The sequence below is a fragment of the Orcinus orca genome, chromosome 3 (genome assembly GCF_937001465.1).
Source record: "Orcinus orca chromosome 3, mOrcOrc1.1, whole genome shotgun sequence".
Classification (NCBI taxonomy): domain Eukaryota; kingdom Metazoa; phylum Chordata; class Mammalia; order Artiodactyla; family Delphinidae; genus Orcinus; species Orcinus orca.
In genome coordinates this window covers 83649631-83668882 of record NC_064561.1, presented here as the reverse complement: position 1 = coordinate 83668882, position 19252 = coordinate 83649631, and the positions used below count along the sequence as shown (strand labels likewise).

At 38.0% G+C, this 19252-nt stretch overlaps 1 protein-coding gene across 6 annotated transcripts in view; it reads right to left on the bottom strand.

The window, feature by feature from the left end:
- The window catches only part of CEP120 (centrosomal protein 120), an 85887-nt gene that overhangs the window by 54270 nt on the left and 12365 nt on the right, over positions 1 to 19252 (bottom strand). For all 6 annotated transcript variants that reach the window (XM_004267423.3, XM_049707171.1, XM_033423721.2 and 3 more), the window contains one exon: positions 11642 to 11790. In XM_004267423.3, coding sequence (XP_004267471.1) covers positions 11642 to 11790 — 149 coding nt within the window. The remainder of the gene's footprint in view (positions 1 to 11641; positions 11791 to 19252) is intronic.

Sequence of the window (19252 nt, the reverse complement as noted above, 5' to 3'; positions counted from 1 at the left end):
ATACAAGGGAATCCCCATAAGGTTATCAGCTGATTTTTCAGCAGAAACTCTGCAGGCCAGAAGGGAGTGGCACAATATATTTCAAGTGATGAAAGGGCAAAACCTACAACCAATAATACTCTACCTAGCAAGGCTCTTGTTCAGATTTGATAGAGAAATCAAAAGCTTTACAGACATGCAGAAGCTAAGAGAATTCACCACCACCAAACCAGCTTTACAACAAATCCTAAAGGAACTTCTCTAGGTAGAAAAGAAAAGGACACAACTACAAACAAGAAAATTACAAATGGGAAGGCTCACCAGTAAAGGCAAACATAAAGTAAAGGTAGTAAATCATCCACACACAAATATGCTCAGAGGGGAACAGTAGGGAGTTTCCTTAAAAAACTAAAAATAGAGCAACCATACGATCCAGCAATCCCACTCCTGGGCATATATCCAGAGAAAACCATGGTTTGAAAGGATACATGCACCCCAATGTTCACTGCAGTGCTGTTTACAATAGCCAAGGCACGGAAACAACCTAAATGTCCATCGACAGATGAATGGATAAAGAAGATGTGGTACACATATACAATGGAATATTACTCAGCCATTAAAAAAATGAAACAATGCCATTTGCAGCAACATGGATGGACCTAAAGATTATTGTACTAAGTGAAGTAAGTCAGACAGAGAAATACAAATATCATATGATATCACTTATATGTGGGAAAAAAATGATACAAATGAACTTATTTACAAAACAGAAACAGATCTGCAGACATGGAAAATAAACTTATGGTTAGCAAAGGGGAAAGGTGGGCGGGAAGGGATAAATTGGGAGTTTGGGATTGACATATATGCAGCACTATATTTAAAACAGATAACCGGTCGGAGCGCCGGGAGAGGACTGAGGTTGGCGGCGTGAACACAGCCTGCAGGGCGTTAGTGCACCGCGAGAGAGTCCGGGGAAAAGTCTGGACCTGCCGAAGAGGCAAGAGACTTTTACGTCCCTCTTTGTTTCCTGGTGCACGAGGAGAGGGGATTAAGAACGCTGCTTGAGAGAGCTCCAGGGACGGGCGCTAGCCGCGGCTAGAAGTGCGGAGCCCAGAGACAGACATGAGACGCTAGGGCCGCTGCTGCCGCCACCAGGAAGCCTGTGTGCGAACACAGGTCACTAGCCACACGCCCTTCCGGGGAGCCTGTGCAGCCCGCCACTGCCGGGGTCCCGGGATCCAGGGACAACTCCCCCGGGAGAACGCACGGCGCGCCTCAGGCTGCAACGTCACGCCGGCCTCTGCCGCTGCTGGCCCGACCCGCACTCCGTGACCCTCCCTACCCCCCGGCCTGAGTGAGCCAGAGCCTCCGAATCAGCGGCTCCTTTAACCCCGTCCTGTCTGAGCAAAGAACAGACGCCCTCCGGCGACCTACACGCACAGGCGGGGCCAAATCCAAAGCTGAGCCCCTGGGAACTGTGAGAACAAAGAAGAGAAAGGGAAATCTCTCCCAGCAGCCTCAGAAGCAGCGGATTAAAGCTCCACAATCAACTTGATATACCCTGCATCTGTGGAATACCTGAATAGACAAGGAATCATCCCAAATTAAGAAGCCCTGTGGATGAAAGGCTCTTGGGGCTGCAGCCAGGAGTCAGTGCTGTGCCTCTGAGGTGGGAGAACCAACTTCAGGACACTGGTCCACAAGAGGCCTCCCAGCTGCACATAATATCAAACAGCAAAAATCTCCGAGAGATCTCCATCTCAACGCCAGCACCCAGCTTCACTCAACGACCAGCAAGCCACAGGGCTGGACATCCTATGCCAAACAACTAGCAAGACAGGAACACAACCCCACCCATTAGCAGAGAGGCTGCCCAAAATCATAATAAGTCTACAGACACCCCAAAACACATCACCAGACGTGGACCTGCCCACCAGAAAGACAAGATCCAGCCTCATCCACCAGAACACAGGCCCTAGTCCCCTCCACCAGGAAGCCTACACAACCCACTGAACCAACCTTAGCCACTGGGGACAGACACAAAAAACAACAGGAACTACGAACCTTCAGCCTGCAAAAAAGGAGACCCCAAACACAGTAAGATAAGCAAAATGAAAAGACAGAAAAACACACTGCAGATGAAGGAGCAAGATAAAAACCCACCAGACCTAACAAATGAAGAGGAAATAGGCAGTCTACCTGAAAAAGAATTCAGAATAATGATAGTAAGGTTGATCCGAAATCTTGGAGATAGAATGGACAATAGAATGGACAAAATGCAAGAATCAGTTAACAAGGACCTAGAAGAACTAAAGATGAAACAAGCAATTATGAACAACACAATAAATGAAATTAAAAGTACTCTAGATGGGATCAATAGCAGAATAACTGAGGCAGAAGAACGGATAAGTGACCTGGAAGATAAAATAGTGGAAATAACTAATGCAGAGCAGAATAAAGAAAAAAGAATGAAAAGAACTGAGGACAGTCTCAGAGACCTCTGGGACAACATTAAACGCACCAACATTCGAATTATAGGGGTTCCAGAAGAAGAAGAGAAAAAGAAAGGGACTGAGAAAATATTTGAAGAGATTATAGTTGAAAACTTCCCTAATATGGGAAAGGAAATAGTTAATCAAGTCCAGGAAGCACAGAGAGTCCCATACAGGATAAATCCAAGGAGAAATACGCCAAGACACATATTAATCAAACTGTCAAAAATTAAATACAAAGAAAACATATTAAAAGCAGCAAGGGAAAAACAACAAATAACACATAAGGGAATCCCCATAAGGTTAACAGCTGATCTCTCAGCAGAAACCCTACAAGCCAGAAGGGAGTGGCAGGACATACTGAAAGTGATGAAGGAGAAAAACCTGCAGCCAAGACTACTCTACCCAGCAAGGATCTCATTCAGATTTGATGGAGAAATTAAAACCTTTACAGACAAGCAAAAGCTGAGAGAGTTCAGCACCACCAAACCAGCTTTACAACAAATGCTAAAGGATCTTCTCTAGGCAAGAAACACAAGAGAAGGAAGAGACCTATAATAACGAACCCAAAACAATTTAGAAAATGGGAATAGGAACATACATATCGATAATTACCTTAAATGTAAATGGACTAAATGCTCCCACCAAAAGACACAGATTAGCTGAATGGATACAAAAACAAGACCCTTATATATGCTGTCTACAAGAGACCCACTTCAGACCTAGAGACACATACAGACTGAAAGTAAGGGGATGGAAAAAGATATTCCATGCAAATGGAAACCAAAAGAAAGCTGGAGTAGCAATTCTCATATCAGACAAAATAGACTTTAAAATAAGGACTATTAAAAGAGACAAAGAAGGACACTACATAATGATCAAGGGATCAATCCAAGAAGAAGATATAACAATTGTAAATATTTATGCACCCAACATAGGAGCACCTCAATACATAAGGCAAATACTAACAGCCATAAAAGGGGAAATCGACAGTAACACATTCATAGTAGGGGACTTAAACACCCCACTTTCACCCATGGACAGATCATCCAAAATGAAAATAAATAAGGAAACACAAGCTTTAAATGATACATTAAACAAGATGGACTTAATTGATATTTATAGGACACTCCATCCAAAAACAACAGAATACACATTTTTCTCAAGTGCCCATGGAACATTCTCCAGGATAGATCATATCTTAGGTCACAAATCAAGCCTTGGTAAATTTAAGAAAATTGAAATTGTATCAAGTATCTTTTCTGACCACAACGCCATGAGACTAGATATCAATTACAGGAAAAGATCTGTAAAAAATACAAACACATGGAGGCTAAACAATACACTACTTAATAATGAAGTGATCACTGAAGAAATCAAAGAGGAAATCAAAAAATACCTAGAAACAAATGACAATGGAGACACAACGACCCAAAACCTGTGGGATGCAGCAAAAGCAGTTCTAAGGGGGAAGTTTATAGCAATACAAGCCCACCTTAAGAAGCAGGAAACATCTCGAATAAACAACCTAACCTTGCACCTCAAGCAATTAGAGAAAGAAGAACAAAAAAACCCCAAAGCTAGCAGGAGGAAAGAAATCATAAAAATCAGATCAGAAATAAATGAAAAAGAAATGAAGGAAACGATAGCAAAGATCAATAAAACTAAAAGCTGGTTCTTTGAAAGGATAAACAAAATTGATAAACCATTAGCTAGACTCATCAAGAAAAAAAGGGAGAAGACTCAAATCAATAGAATTAGAAATGAAAAAGGAGAAGTAACAACTGACACTGCAGAAATACAAAAGATCATGAGAGATTACTACAAGCAACTCTATGCCAATAAAATGGACAACCTGGAAGAAATGGACAAATTCTTAGAAAGGCACAACCTGCCAAGACTGAATCAGGAAGAAATAGAAAATATGAACAGACCAATCACAAGCACTGAAATTGAAACTGTGATTAAAAATCTTCCAACAAGCAAAAGCCCAGGACCAGATGGCTTCACAGGCGAATTCTATCAAACATTTAGAGAAGAGCTATCACCTATCCTTCTCAGACTCTTCCAAAATATAGCAGAGGGAGGAACACTCCCCAACTCATTCTACGAGGCCACCATCACCCTGATACCAAAACCAGACAAGGATGTCACAAAGAAAGAAAACTACAGGCCAATATCACTGATGAACATAGATGCAAAGATCCTCAACAAAATACTAGCAAACAGAATCCAACAGCACATTAAACGGATCATACACCATGATCAAGTGGGGTTTATTCCAGGAATGCAAGGATTCTTCAATATACGCAAATCAATCAACGTGATACACCATATTAACAAATTGAAGGAGAAAAACCATATGATCATCTCAATAGACGCAGAGAAAGCTTTCGACAAAATTCAACACCCATTTATGATAAAAACCCTGCAGAAAGTAGGCATAGAGGGAACTTTCCTCAACATAATAAAGGCCATATATGACAAACCCACAGCCAACATCGTCCTCAATGGTGAAAAACTGAAAGCATTTCCACTAAGATCAGGAACAAGACAAGGTTGCCCACTCTCACCACTCTTATTCAACATAGTTTTGGAAGTTTTAGCCACAGCAATCAGAGAAGAAAAGGAAATAAAAGGAATCCAAATCGGAAAAGAAGAAGTAAAGCTGTCACTCTTTGCAGATGACATGATCCTATACATAGAGAATCCTAAAGATGCTACCAGAAAACTACTAGAGCTAATCAATGAATTTGGTAAAGTAGCAGGATACAAAATTAATGCACAGAAATCTCTGGCATTCCTATACACTAAGGATGAAAAATCTGAAAGTGAAATCAAGAAAACACTCCCATTTACCATTGCAACAAAAAGAATAAAATATCTAGGAATAAACCTACCTAAGGAGACAAAAGACCTGTATGCAGAAAATTATAAGACACTGATGAAAGAAATTAAAAATGATACAAATAGATGGAGAGATATACCATGTTCTTGGATTGGAAGAATCAACATTGTGAAAATGACTCTACTACCCAAAGCAATCTACAGATTCAATGCAATCCCTATGAAACTACCACTGGCATTTTTCACAGAACTAGAACAAAAAATTTCACAATTTGTATGGAAACACAAAAGACCCCGAATAGCCAAAGCAATCTTGAGAACGAAAAATGGAGCTGGAGGAATCAGGCTTCCTGACTTCAGACTATACTACAAAGCTACAGTAATCAAGACAGTATGGTACTGGCACAAAAACAGAAATATAGATCAATGGAACAGGATAGAAAGCCCAGAGATAAACCCACGCACATATGGTCACCTTATCTTTGACAAAGGAGACAGAAATGTATAGTGGAGAAAGGACAGCCTATTCAATAAGTGGTGCTGGGAAAACTGGACAGCTACATGTAAAAGTATGAGATTAGATCACTCCCTAATACCATACACAAAAATAAGCTCAAAATGGATTAAAGACCTAAATGTAAGGCCAGAAACTATCCAACTCTTAGAGGAAAACATAGGCAGAACACTCTATGACATAAATCACAGCAAGGTCCTTTTTGACCCACCTCCTAGAGAAATGGAAATAAAAACAAAAGTAAACAAATGGGACCTAAGCTTTTGCACAGCAAAGGAAACCATAAAGAAGACAAAAAGACAACCCTCAGAATGGGAGAAAATATTTGCAAATGAAGCAACTGACAAAGGATTAATCTCCAAAATTTACAAGCAGCTCATGCAGCTTAATAACAAAAAAACAAACAACCCAATCCAAAAATGGGCAGAAGACCTAAATAGACATTTCTCCAAAGAAGATATACAGAGTGCCAACAAACACATGAAAGAATGCTCAACATCACTAATCATTAGAGAAATGCAAATCAAAACGACAATGAGATATCATCTCACACCAGTCAGAATGGCCATCATCAAAAAATCTAGAAACAATAAATGCTGGAGAGGGTGTGGAGAAAAGGGAACCCTCTTACACTGTTGGTGGGAATGTAAATTGATACAGCCACTGTGGAGAACAGTATGGAGGTTCCTTAAAAAGCTACAAATAGAACTACCATATGACCCAGCAATCCCACTACTGGGCATATACCCTGAGAAAACCATAATTCAAAAAGAGTCATGTACCAAAATGTTCATTGCAGCTCTATTTACAATAGCCCAGAGATGGAAACAACCTAAGTGTCCATCATCGGATGAATGGATAAAGAAGATGTGGCACATATATACAATGGAATATTACTCAGCCATAAAAAGAGACGAAATTGAGCTATTTGTAATGAGGTGGATAGACCTAGAGTCTGTCATACAGAGTGAAGTAAGTCAGAAAGAGAGAGACAAATACCGTATGCTAACACATATATATGGAATTTAAGAAAAAAAAAATGTCATGAAAAACCTAGGGGTGAAACAGGAATAAAGACACAGACTTACTAGAGAATGGACTTGAGGCTATGGGGAGGGGGAAGGGTAAACGGTGACAAAGCGATAAAGAGGCATGGACATATATACACTACCAAACGTAAGGTAGATAGCTAGTGGGAAGCAGCCGCATAGCACAGGGAGATCAGCTCGGTGCTTTGTGACCGCCTGGAGGGGTGGGATAGGGAGGGTGGGAGGGAGGGAGACGCAAGCGGGAAGAGATATGGGAACATATGTGTATATATAACTGATTCATTTTGTTGTGAAGCTGAAACTAACATACCATTGTAAAGCAATTATACTCCAATAAAGATGTTTAAAAAAATAAAAAAAATAAAAAAAAATATAAAAAAAAAAAAGACTTCTCAATTCTTAAAATCTTAATTTTGCCCTGTTTCTTAATTGGCTGAATTTCACTTTCAAGTATTTCCCTTTTCTATGAGTTCTTTTATATTTGTGGGAACTGTCCAGTACCTTTAAAAAATAAATAAATAAATAAAATAAAATAAAATAAAACAGATAACCAACAAGGACCTGCTGTATAGCACAGGGGACTCTGCTCAATATTCTGTAGTAACTTAAGTAGAATATATATATATGTATGTATGTATAACTGAATCATTTTGCTGTACACCTGATACTAACACAACATTGTAAGGCAACTACAGTCTAATACAAAATTAAAAAAAAAAAAGAAAGGATATCTTCCATACTAGGAGTGTTACTTCTCAAAGCTGGTAGTTTCCTGGCTATGTGACATGAAGACATGGGATGCTTGTCCCATAAAATGCAAAATACCTTTTAACAGACCTTTAATGTTTGCTAGCACATTGTTAAAAGTAACAGACTATAAGTAACTGACATGTTCTGCAACAGGAGATGGCTTAAAAATATTATAGTTATCAAACAATATGGCTCCTAAATAATGATAATAGTGACATGAAATTTACCTAAAATATTTTTAGGTCAAAAAAACTTACAGGACAGTTTGTAAGTCTGTAAGTTTGTGAAAATAAAAGTACTAACCACTTAGATTAAAACAACCCAGTACTGAGCACATAGTAAATAGTCAATAAAGTTATTTATTTTATATTAAATATATTTTATATACAAAGCAAGTTATTACTTTAATCCTATACTTTAAAATGTATTTGTTTGATTAGATTTTAATCATGTGGATTTTAATCATGTAGATTTATGTTTATTGAGAGCCAGCACCTATACACTTTTAGTTGTTGAGAGTGCAAATTCTGGAGTAAGCCCCGACCCTCAACTTTGGTTCCACCAATGGCTTGCTATGAGACTTTAGACAAGTACTTAATCACTCTGTACCTCCATTTCTCTTAGGGTTCTTGGAAGGATTAAAAGAGATCATACATGTTCACGTCTACAAGTCGGCCTAGCACATAGTCAGCTATTATGTGAATGGGAAAATATCTGAGGAAAAGAATATACTGCTCTTATGGGTGATTATTTCTGAGGAGTTTAATTAAAAGAGACTTTCGTTTTCTTTTACTTTCTTCCATAGTCAGAAAGCAATAAAAATTTTAAGAAATAAAGATAGCCCTTTTATATTTCATAGCACATTTAATTCTAAGTAATTCCCACTAAGAGAAGAGATGCTTTTAAAAATCCTTTATCATCCTTGGATTTAGAAACAGGTTTTTTGCCCTAATTTCAATATTTAAAAAGGAAGCAAGATTATCACAATCCAGTATTCTTACTCTAATTTCATTCCTGCATTCTACTACTTTATAGTATCAATGTTCTAAGTCACTTGTTTGCATCTGAAAGGTATGTTTGTTTATTGCTAGATGCTTTCTCACACTACCTTTGACTAGCTTGAGAAGAAAAAAACTAAACTATTTTTTAAAATCCTTGGCTTGTCCATAAAGAGTGAAAAAAGCAAACAAGTAATACTAAGCAGTATCAGGGATGAATAAATTATTGGGCTTAATTTTTGTGTTTTAAAAAATTATTGTAAAATACACATAACAGAAAATTTATCATTTTAACCATTAAAAACTGTACAGTTCAGGAACATTAAGTACATTCACAATGTTGTGCAACCATCACCGCTACCTAGTTCCAGAACTTTTCCATCACCCCAAACAGAAACACCAGAACCACTGAGCAGCCACTCCTATTCCACTCCCCCATAACTTCTCCCTCCCCTGGTGACCACAAATCTGCGTTTTGTCTTTATGGGTCTGCCCATCTGGATATTTTATATAAATGGACTCATACAGTATGTGACCTTTTGTGTCTGGCTTATTTCACTCAACATGTTTACAACATTCATCCTTGTTGTAGTATGTATCAGTACTTCATTTCTTTTATAGTTAAATAATACTCCAGAGTGTGTGTGTGTGTGTGTGTGTGTGTGTGTGTGTGTGTGTGTATTTATCTTGTTAATCTATTCATCCATAAATGGACATCTGGTTATTTCTGTGATATTCTGGGATACTGTAAATAGTGCTGCTATGAACATTTATGTACAAGTTTTTATTTGAATACCTTGTTTTCAATTCTTTTGATATATACCCAGTAGTGAAATTGCTGGGTTCTATGGTAATTCTGTTTAATCTTTTGAGGAACCTACTTGGCTTAATTTTTATCAGAGATAGCAAATAGCTTGCCAGACATCAATCTGTTTTTTTATTTTTAACTAAACTGAGTGACTTGTCCTAAAAAGTTACTTTGTATTACCAAGAACTGTATTAGTTTTAGTCGTGGATTCAGTAGGTCAATTACCCACAAGCTTTCACTATATAAATATAGGTTCACACATACAAACTACATGTTAGGCACATTAGTTTTATCTCATTCCTCATGCACACCCACAAGGCTGGTACTACTGCCACCATACAACTGAGAAAATTCAAGTCTGAGAAAGGTTAAGTAAGTTGCCTAAGTTAAAGAAGCCAGTAAGTAGTGAGAATTAGATTCCAACTCAAATTGATCTTACTCCAAAACCCCTTCAGAGACAAGAAAGCAAAATATGAGAACAAGAGGATGTGGAGAGTGACCATATGGTCAGAAATTCCTAGAATATTTACTAGCTAAAAAACTTTCTCAAAACTTGGTTTCCTCATCTCAAAAATGAAAATAATAAGCCCCTAAAGTTGTGCTAGGATTAACTACAACATTAGCAAAGTAGTGAATACATACCTATTTCACAAAACATAACACAAGTAAAATTATGCCTTCCTAGGGAGTTGAAAAAATATTTTTAAAAATAAAGTAGCAATTTAAAATACTTTGCAGGTATTTAATAATAACACAGTAAAAACACAGTAGACTCACTATCTAATGTGTGTTCTGATGTGGTTAATGAACAAACAGTGGACATCTAGCTTCCTCCCCAACCAGGGTGGCATATTAAGCCGGGGCAATCCACAAGCAGAGCTTTTTGAAGAGAGGAAAAAAAGGAAATTGATGGAGAGAGACAAAATCACATATATATAGTGTCAATGAGAAAATGACAGTACCAAATTGGGAGAGAAAAAGCTCAAAGAATACGTATATATAAAAAGTACTTTTTGTAGTGGGCATGAATTCAGTGCGACAGAGCTAAACACATTTCCTGAGAAAAATCTTTACCTGATAGATCTTATTAAGATTTAGTGTGGAAAAAAAAAAAAAAAAGATTTAGTGTGGTCACTAACTCATATTTCACTTATGAATGCGGATTATCTGGGAAATGTATACCACTAAGAAAGTGAATAGTCTGATAAAAAATTTAAAGTCATAAGCCATATTCTCTATTTTTTAAAGTATTAATTTATTTCAGGTGCTATAGATCAACATAATGTCAAAAAATCTGGACTCGATCCTGAAAAGGACAATGAAATAACAGCTACTTTTGTGTTGTACCAATGCTGGGAGGAAGCAATCGGCAACAGGCCCTGAGCATCCCTGCACATTCTTGCTGAGTGTAACAAGAATGCAAGGCCCTGACCACTCTTACCCAGGCCATCTCCCAGCGTTGTTTATGCAGCTCATAACTTTCATAAAGTAACGTGTCTTCCCAGACAAAGACCTAGACTACTTAGAGTAAAAGTCGTACATTCCCTAAGTTCTGTGTTCCTCAGCTGTGACACACTCCCAATGAGTGTGGAGCAACCACCTGAGCCCCTCTATGTCACCTCCATGCGTGACATAGCCCCTCTATGTCACCTCCATGAGCCCCTCTATGTCACCTCCATGGGACTTGGGATAGGGGGAACTGCAAGAAATATGCTGATATTCATGTTGCTTGCTGTGCTAAGAGTAGTACACTCCTTTCTCTCTGACCCAAGAATCTTCTGTCTTCTGGCAGCATGTAGGCTAATTTGTTAGTGTGTAAATAAGGTAAAATCTAATCCCAGACCTGACAGCTATTAAGGTCTGACTGAGACAATGTTCCCAACATTGTATATTTCTCCAAAAAGTAAAGTATTTAACACTTAGAAAAAAATCATTTCATAACAGTCTTTACAATGTCACACAATACAATGTGAAACAATGCTTATTTATGGTCTTTCTTCTAAATTCTAAGAGATTTAATTTATTCTCTTACTACCAAGATCATACCAATTTATTCTTTTCCTAGAACAAAAATGCTTTCTGATATGAAAGAAAACATTTTTCTAAATTATTTTTGTAAGTCTACTTGCAAGTCTTTTTAATACCTAAAAGACAGATTTTAAAAATAAAATGTTTTCAAGTTCTTCATGAATCACTCATCTCACCTGCTCCAACTGGGTGGCGAATGCTATGGTCACGGACATCATGAAGAAGTCAGTACAATACTCTGCTGGTCCAATCTGATGATAGCCTCCCTCCTCATTCAGCACCGCCACAATGTCCTTTGCGTCAAGTCCAGACAGGCCGGCAGGTACTTTATGAAAAAAAACACAATTAAACTACATTGTAGTTTGCCATAAACCATTATAAGATTTTGAAAGCTGGTTATACTTTTTAATTTACTTGGCAGTTTTCACAGATACAGTTAATATCTCAGTAAGGTTTCCTTTGATTTCAATTTAATAAACCATGTAGAAAAGGTATCACAGGTTGCCCCAAGGAAGTAAATCTAAACTGCGAACTGAAAAATAAGTAAAACTTGGCTAAAAAGAGCAAGGTGACTAGATAGAGAATGAGGGAGTGGAAAATGGTGTTCTAGGCAGAAGAAACAATATATACAAAGACACTGAAGCAAGAGAAAGCATGTGGTTAGAGAACTGAAATAGATATGGCATGCTGGATCATAGAGTGAGGACTCAGGTACAGAAAGTGGGGAGAGGCCGTATTATAAACAGCTTCCTTGAACGCCATGCTGAAACATTTGGATAGTTTTCTAAGAATAAGAGAAAACAATAAAACAATTTTGAGGAGAGAAGAGCTATAATCAAATAGGCTTCGTTATGAAGAGACTGGAAAGGCACAAGGATTTTTCAAAACTGATTAAGGAAAAAAACAAAACTACACAAAACTAAAATAATAGACAATATTCAGTGTCAGGGAGATTGCCAGCAGGTTGGCACTCTCCACGTTGGTAGGTACAGACTAGTACAACCTTTTGGAGGGTAATATATCAGGGCTTATCAAAATTTTATATATGCATACCCTGTAAACCAGCAATCCTCGACTCCTTCAGGAGTTAAGCCAAAAGAAATGTGCTTACAGTAGCACTAGCTAAAAATAGTTCAATGGTTAAGAGTATAGACACTACATTCACACAGACCAAAGTTCCAACCCTAGTTCTGTCATTCAGTAGTTGTATGGGAAAATTATATGATCTCCTTTAGTCTCCATTTTTCCTTCTGCAAAGATTTTACAGTGTTGTTGAGAAGATCAAATTAGATAACAAAAGCACTTAGCACAGTACCTGACAATTAAGTACTTTAATAAAGGTAGCCATTAAATAGTAAGGTCAGCAGAGCTTAAGAGGTCAAAATACTAACTATGACAGGTCTCGCATTATCAGAAAGGGAGAACACTAGGATAAATCTTGTGGTGTAGGATTAAAAGGATTGAACGTGTCAATGTGAATATATGTTGTTCAGTATATATATGGGCAAATCGATATATAAAGTATATATGTATATATACGTGTGTCTGTGTAAATGTATCCATGTGTCTGCGTGTGTATGTATACATACATGGGAACAACACCCCAATAGCACACCTAGCAGCTGGATCTTGACTTGTAAACATCATTCTCTTCTAAAAAGAAGCAGGGCTCCTTAAAGTAATGGCTGAATCCAGGGCTGAGATAGGAAAATTATTTGATGAACCTGGACCATCTTCTTATATCAGGAAAAAAAAAAAAAGCTCAAAGAGACTTCCCTGGTGGTCCAGTGGTAAAGCATCCGCCTTCCAATGCAGGGGATGCAGGTTGGATCTCTGATCAGGGAACTAAGATACGACATGCTGCAGGGCAACTAAACCTGCACACCACAGCTACTGAGTCCGCGCACTCTAGAGCTCGTGCACCACAACTAGAGAGCCCATGTGCCGCAACTACTGAGCCTGCGCACTCTAGAGCCCACACCACGACTGGAGAGAAGCCCGCGAGCCACAACAAAAAATCCTGCATGCCACAACGAAGATCCCATGTGCTGCAACTAAGACACAACACAGCCAAATAAATAAATAAATAAATAAATAAACATTTTTTTTAAAAAGCTCAAAGGATTATTGAGATCATAAAAAGGAAACAGAAGCAGCTTGAAGGGGTTCTCAATGCCCAAATCTGGGACAAATAATGATGGTTAAAGATTATAACCCGCTAAATAAAGAGAAAACTTTCAACTCCATACTTAGGCAATACAAATAAGTGAATAAATTGAAGGTATAATGAAGAATAAATATTTTTCTAATTTTCTAAATCTTCCCCACAAAATATTTATTAAGTACAAAAGAAAACAAAAGTTTATAGTTGAGAACACAGACACACACCACCATAATCAAGTAATCAAGTGAACATAATCAGTAATGAGACTACATCAAAACAGTGCGCCACCTGATAAGATGCAATGAGAACAGAGCATCTTAATAGGCCTGCCAAAGATGCATAACCAAAATCTAGTACCAGACAAGCCCAAACAGTACAGGGGACACAGCCTCACCAAGACTGAAACCTAATCACAAGACTATAGAATGCTTCCCCTCCCCCTTACCGCTATATTACTAAAAGTCTATTTTCCTTTACCCAGTATATCATGTCCATCTTCAATAAAAAATTACAAGGCACACAAAAAGGCAAAAAAAAAAAATCCATAATCTACACTTCAATCTTAGGAAAACAGAAAAAGAGGAGCAAATTAAATCCAAAATAAGCAGAAGAAGAGAAACAATAAAAACTAGAGCAAAAATCAATGAAATTGAAAACAGGAAATCAATGGAGAAAAAATTTAACAAAATCAAAACCTGGTTCTTTGAAAAGATCAATAAAATCAATAAGCATCTAGCCAGCCTAAGAAAATAAAGAAGACACAAATTACTATTAACAGAAATGAAAAAGGGGACATCACTGCAGATTCCCATGGAAATTAAAAGTTTAATAAAGGAATGCTATGAACAACTCTATGCCCACAAGTTTGATAACCTAGATGAAATGGACAATTCCTTTCAAAAACACAATCTGCTAAAACACACACAAGAAGAAACAATCTGAATAGGCCTATATCACTTAATGAAATTGCATCAATAACTTTAGAGAACAGAAAACACCAGATCCAGATGGATTCACTGGTGAATTCTACCTAACATTCAAGGAAAAAATTATACCAATGCTCTACAATTTTTTTTTTCCACAAGACAGAAGCAGAGGGAATACTTCCTAACTCATTATATGAGACTAGCATTATCCTAATATGAAATCCAAGCAAAGACATTACAAGAGAAGAAAACAACAGACCAATATCTCATAAACATAGATGTAAAAATCCTCAACAAAGTATTAGCCAATAAAATCAACACAATGTGTAAAAAGAACTGTACACCGCTACCAAATGGTTTTATTCAAGGTACACAAGACTGGTTCAACATTCAAAAAGCCATTAATGTAATCCATCATGTCAACAGGCTAAAGAAGAAAAACCACATGATTGTGTGAATACATGCAGAAAAAGCATTTGACAAAATCCAACACTCATTCATGATAAAACACTGTGCAAACTAGAAATAGAGAGTAACCTCCTCACCTGATAAAGAACATCTACAAAAAATCTACAGCTAACATCATACTTAATGGTGAGAAGCTTTCCCACTAAGATCAGGAGTATGGCAAGGATGTCCCCTTTCACTACTGCTTTTCAATAGCACACTGTAAGTCCTCGCTAATGCAGGAACACAAGAAAAGAAACAAAGTCATGCATATTGGAAAGAAAGACACAAAACTGTCTTTGTTTGCAAGTAACTGTAGAATGACCATCTATGGAAAGACCAAAAACAAAACAAAAAAAACCTACTACTGGAACTAATAATAAGCAATTATAACAAGGCTGCAGGAGACAAGGTTAATATGCAAAAGTCAACTGCTTCACTACAGACCAATAATAAACAAGTGGCATTTGAAATTTAAAATACCATTTGCAGAAAATTAACCACCACGGAGACAAAATGGCAGAGTAGGGGCTGTAAGCTCACCTCTTCCCAAAAAAACACCAAAATCACAGCTAACTGACGAACAACCATCAACAAAAAAAATGCTGGAACCTACCAAAAAAGATATCCTACATCCAAAGATAGAGAAGCCACAAAGACAGGGTAGGAGGGGCGCAAACTCAGTAAAATCAAATCCCATTCCCACTGGGTGGGCGACCCACGAACTGGAAAATAATTATGTCACAGAGGTTCTCCCACAGGAGTGAAAGTTCTGAGCCCCATGTCAGGCTCCCTGGCCTAGAGGTCTGGCATGGGAAGGAGGAGCCCCCAGCGCAAACTGGCTTTGAAGGCCTGTGGGGTTTGATCGCAGGAAATCCACAGGACTGGAGGAAACAGAAACTCCACTCTTGGAGGGTGCACACAAGGTCTCAGGCACACCAGGACCCAGGTGAAAAAGCAGTGATCTCATAGGAGCCCGGGCCAGACCTACCTGCTGGTACTGGAGGGTCTCCGGGAAAGGCAGGGGGCAGCTGTGGCTCACTGCAGGGACAGAGACATTGGTGGCAGTACTTCTGGGGAGTACTCATTGGCGTGAGCTGTTCTGGAGACTGCAATATTCTCCCCAAGATCTGGCCCCACCCAACAGCCTGTAGGCTCCAGTGCTGGGACACCTGAGGCCAAACAACCAACAGGGCAGGAACACAGCCCCACCCATCAGGAGACAGGCTGAGTCTTTCTGAGCCCACAGCTTCCCGCTAAACAAATCCCTTGACACAGCCCTACCCACCAGAGGGTCAAGACCCAGGCCACCCACAAGTGGGCAGGAAACTCCCACCAGGAAGCCTGCACAAGCCTCTTAGTTGGGCCTCACCCACCAGTGGGCAGAAAACAGAAGCAAGAACTACAACCCTGCAGTCTGTGGAACAGAAACCTCAATCACAGAAAGTTAGACAAAATGAGATGCCAGAGGAGTATGTCCCAGATGAAGGAACAAGATAAAACCCCAGAAGAACTACTAAGCGAAGTGGAGATACGCAATATACATGAAGAAGAATTCAGAGTAATGATAGTAAAGATGATCCAAGACCTCAAAAAAGAATGAAGGCAGAGACTGAAAAGATACAAGAAATGTTTAATAAAGAGCTAGAAGATCTAAAGAACAAGCAGAGATGAACGATACAAGAACTGAAACAAAAAACCCACTAGAAGGAATCAATAGCAAACTAAATGAGGCAGAAAAATGGATAAGTGAGTTAGAAGACAGATGGTGGATATATTGCTGTGGAACAGAATAAAGGAAAAAAAATGGAAAGATATGAGGACATTCTAAGAGACCCATGGAACAACAGTAAAGGCAACAACATTCTCATTACATGGGGTCTCAGAAGGAGAAGAGAGAGAGAAAGGGCCCAAGAAAACATCTGAAGAGATCATAGGTGAAAACTTCCCTAACATGGGAAGGGAAACACTCAAATCCACGAAGCGCAGAGTCCCAGGCATGATAAACCCATGGAGGAACACGGGCCAATATCACTGATGAACATAGATGCAAAAAATCTCAACAAAAAACTGGCAAACCAAATCCAACAATATATTAAAAGAATCATACACCACGATCAAGTGGGATTTACCCCAGGGATGCAAGGATTCTTCAATATCTGCAAATCAATCAGTGTGATACACCACATTAACAAACTAAGGAATAAAAACCATATGATCATCTCAAGAGATGCAGAAAAAGCTGTTCACAAAATTCAATACCCATTTATGATTAAAAGCTCTCCAGAAAGTGGGCACAGAAGGAACTTACCTCAACAAACATGTCAACAAAATATGACAAACCCACAGCTAACCATTCACAATCAGGAACAGCTGAAAGCATTCCGTCTCACCACTTTTATTGAACATAGTTTTGGAAGTCCTAGCCACGGCAACCAGAGAAGAAAAAGAAATAAAAGGAATCCAAATTGGAAGAGAAGAAGTAAAACTGTCACTGTTTGCAGATGACATGATACTATACATAGAACATCCTAAAGATGCTACCAGAAAACTACTAGAGCTCAATGATGAATTAGGTAAAGTTGCAGGATACAAGATTAATAGACAGAAATCTCTTGCATTTCTATACACTAACAATGAAAGATTGGAAAGAGAAATTAAGGAAACAATCCCATTTACCATCACATCAAAAAGAATAAAATACCTAGGAATAAACCTACCTAAGAAGACAAAGATCTGTACTCTGAAAACTGTAAGACGCTGATGAAACAAATCAAAGATGTCACAAACAGAGGGAAAGATATACCATATTCTTGAACTGGAAGAATCAATATTGTCAAAATGACTATACTACCCAAGGCAATCTACAGATTTAATGCAATACCTATCAAATTACCAATGGCATTTTTTGCAGATCTACAACAAAAAATTTTAAAATTTGTATGGAGACACAAAAGATCCCGAAGAGCCAAAGCAATCCTAAGAAAGAAAAACAGAGCTGGAGGAATCAGGCTCCCCAACTTCAGACTATACTACAAAGCTACAGTAATCAAAACAGTATGGTACTGGCACAAAAACAGAAAGATAGATCAATGGAACAGGATAGAAAGCCCAGAAATAAACCTACGCACCTATGGTCAATTAATCTTCGACAAAAGAGGCAAGAATATATAATGGAGAAAAGACAGCCTCTTCAATAAGTGGTGCTGGGAAAACTGGACAACTACATGTAAAAGAATGAAATCAGAACATTCTCTAACACCATACACAAAAATAAACTCAAAATGGAGTAAAGACCTAAATGTAAGACCAGATACTATAAATCTGTTGGAGGAAATCATAGGAAAAACACTCTTTGACATAAATCGCAGGAATATCTTTTTCAATCCATCTCCTAGAGTAATGGAAATAAAAACAAAAACAAACCAATGGAGTGAAAATAGAGCAACCATATGATCCAGCAATCCCACTCCTGGGCATATATCTGGAGAAAACCCTAACTTGAAAAGACACATGTACCCCAATGTTCACTGCAGCACTATTTACAATAGCCAGGACATGGAAGCAACCTAAATGTCCATCCACAGATGAATGGATAAAAAAGATGTGGTACATGTATACAATGGAATATTGCTCATTAAAAAGAATGAAATAATGCCATTTGCAGCAATATGGATGGAGACTATCATACTAAGTGAAGTCAGAGAAAGACTAATATGATACCACTTATATGTAGAAATTTAAAAAATATGATACAAATAAACTTATTTACAAAACAGAGACTTACAAACTTAGAGACTCATGGTTACCAAAGGGGAAAGGTGGGGAGGAGGGATAAATTGGGAGTTTGGGACTGACATATACACACTACTATATTTAAAATAGATAACCAACAAGGACCTACTGTATAGCGCAGGGAACTCTACTCAATATTCTGTAATAACCTAAATGGGAAAAGAATTCGAAAAAGAACAGATATACGTATATGTATAACTGAATCACTTTGCTCTACACCTGAAAATAACACAACATTGTAAATGAAATATACTCCAATATAAAATAAAATTTCTTAAAAATGTACCATCAAAAAATAAAATAAAATACCATTTATATTAGCACCCAAAACAATTAAATACTTAGGAATAAATCTAACAAAGCATGCAGAAGATCTGTATGAGGTAAACTATAAAACTGTGATAAATAAAATCAAAGAAGAACTAAATAAATGGACAAATATTCTATGCTAATAG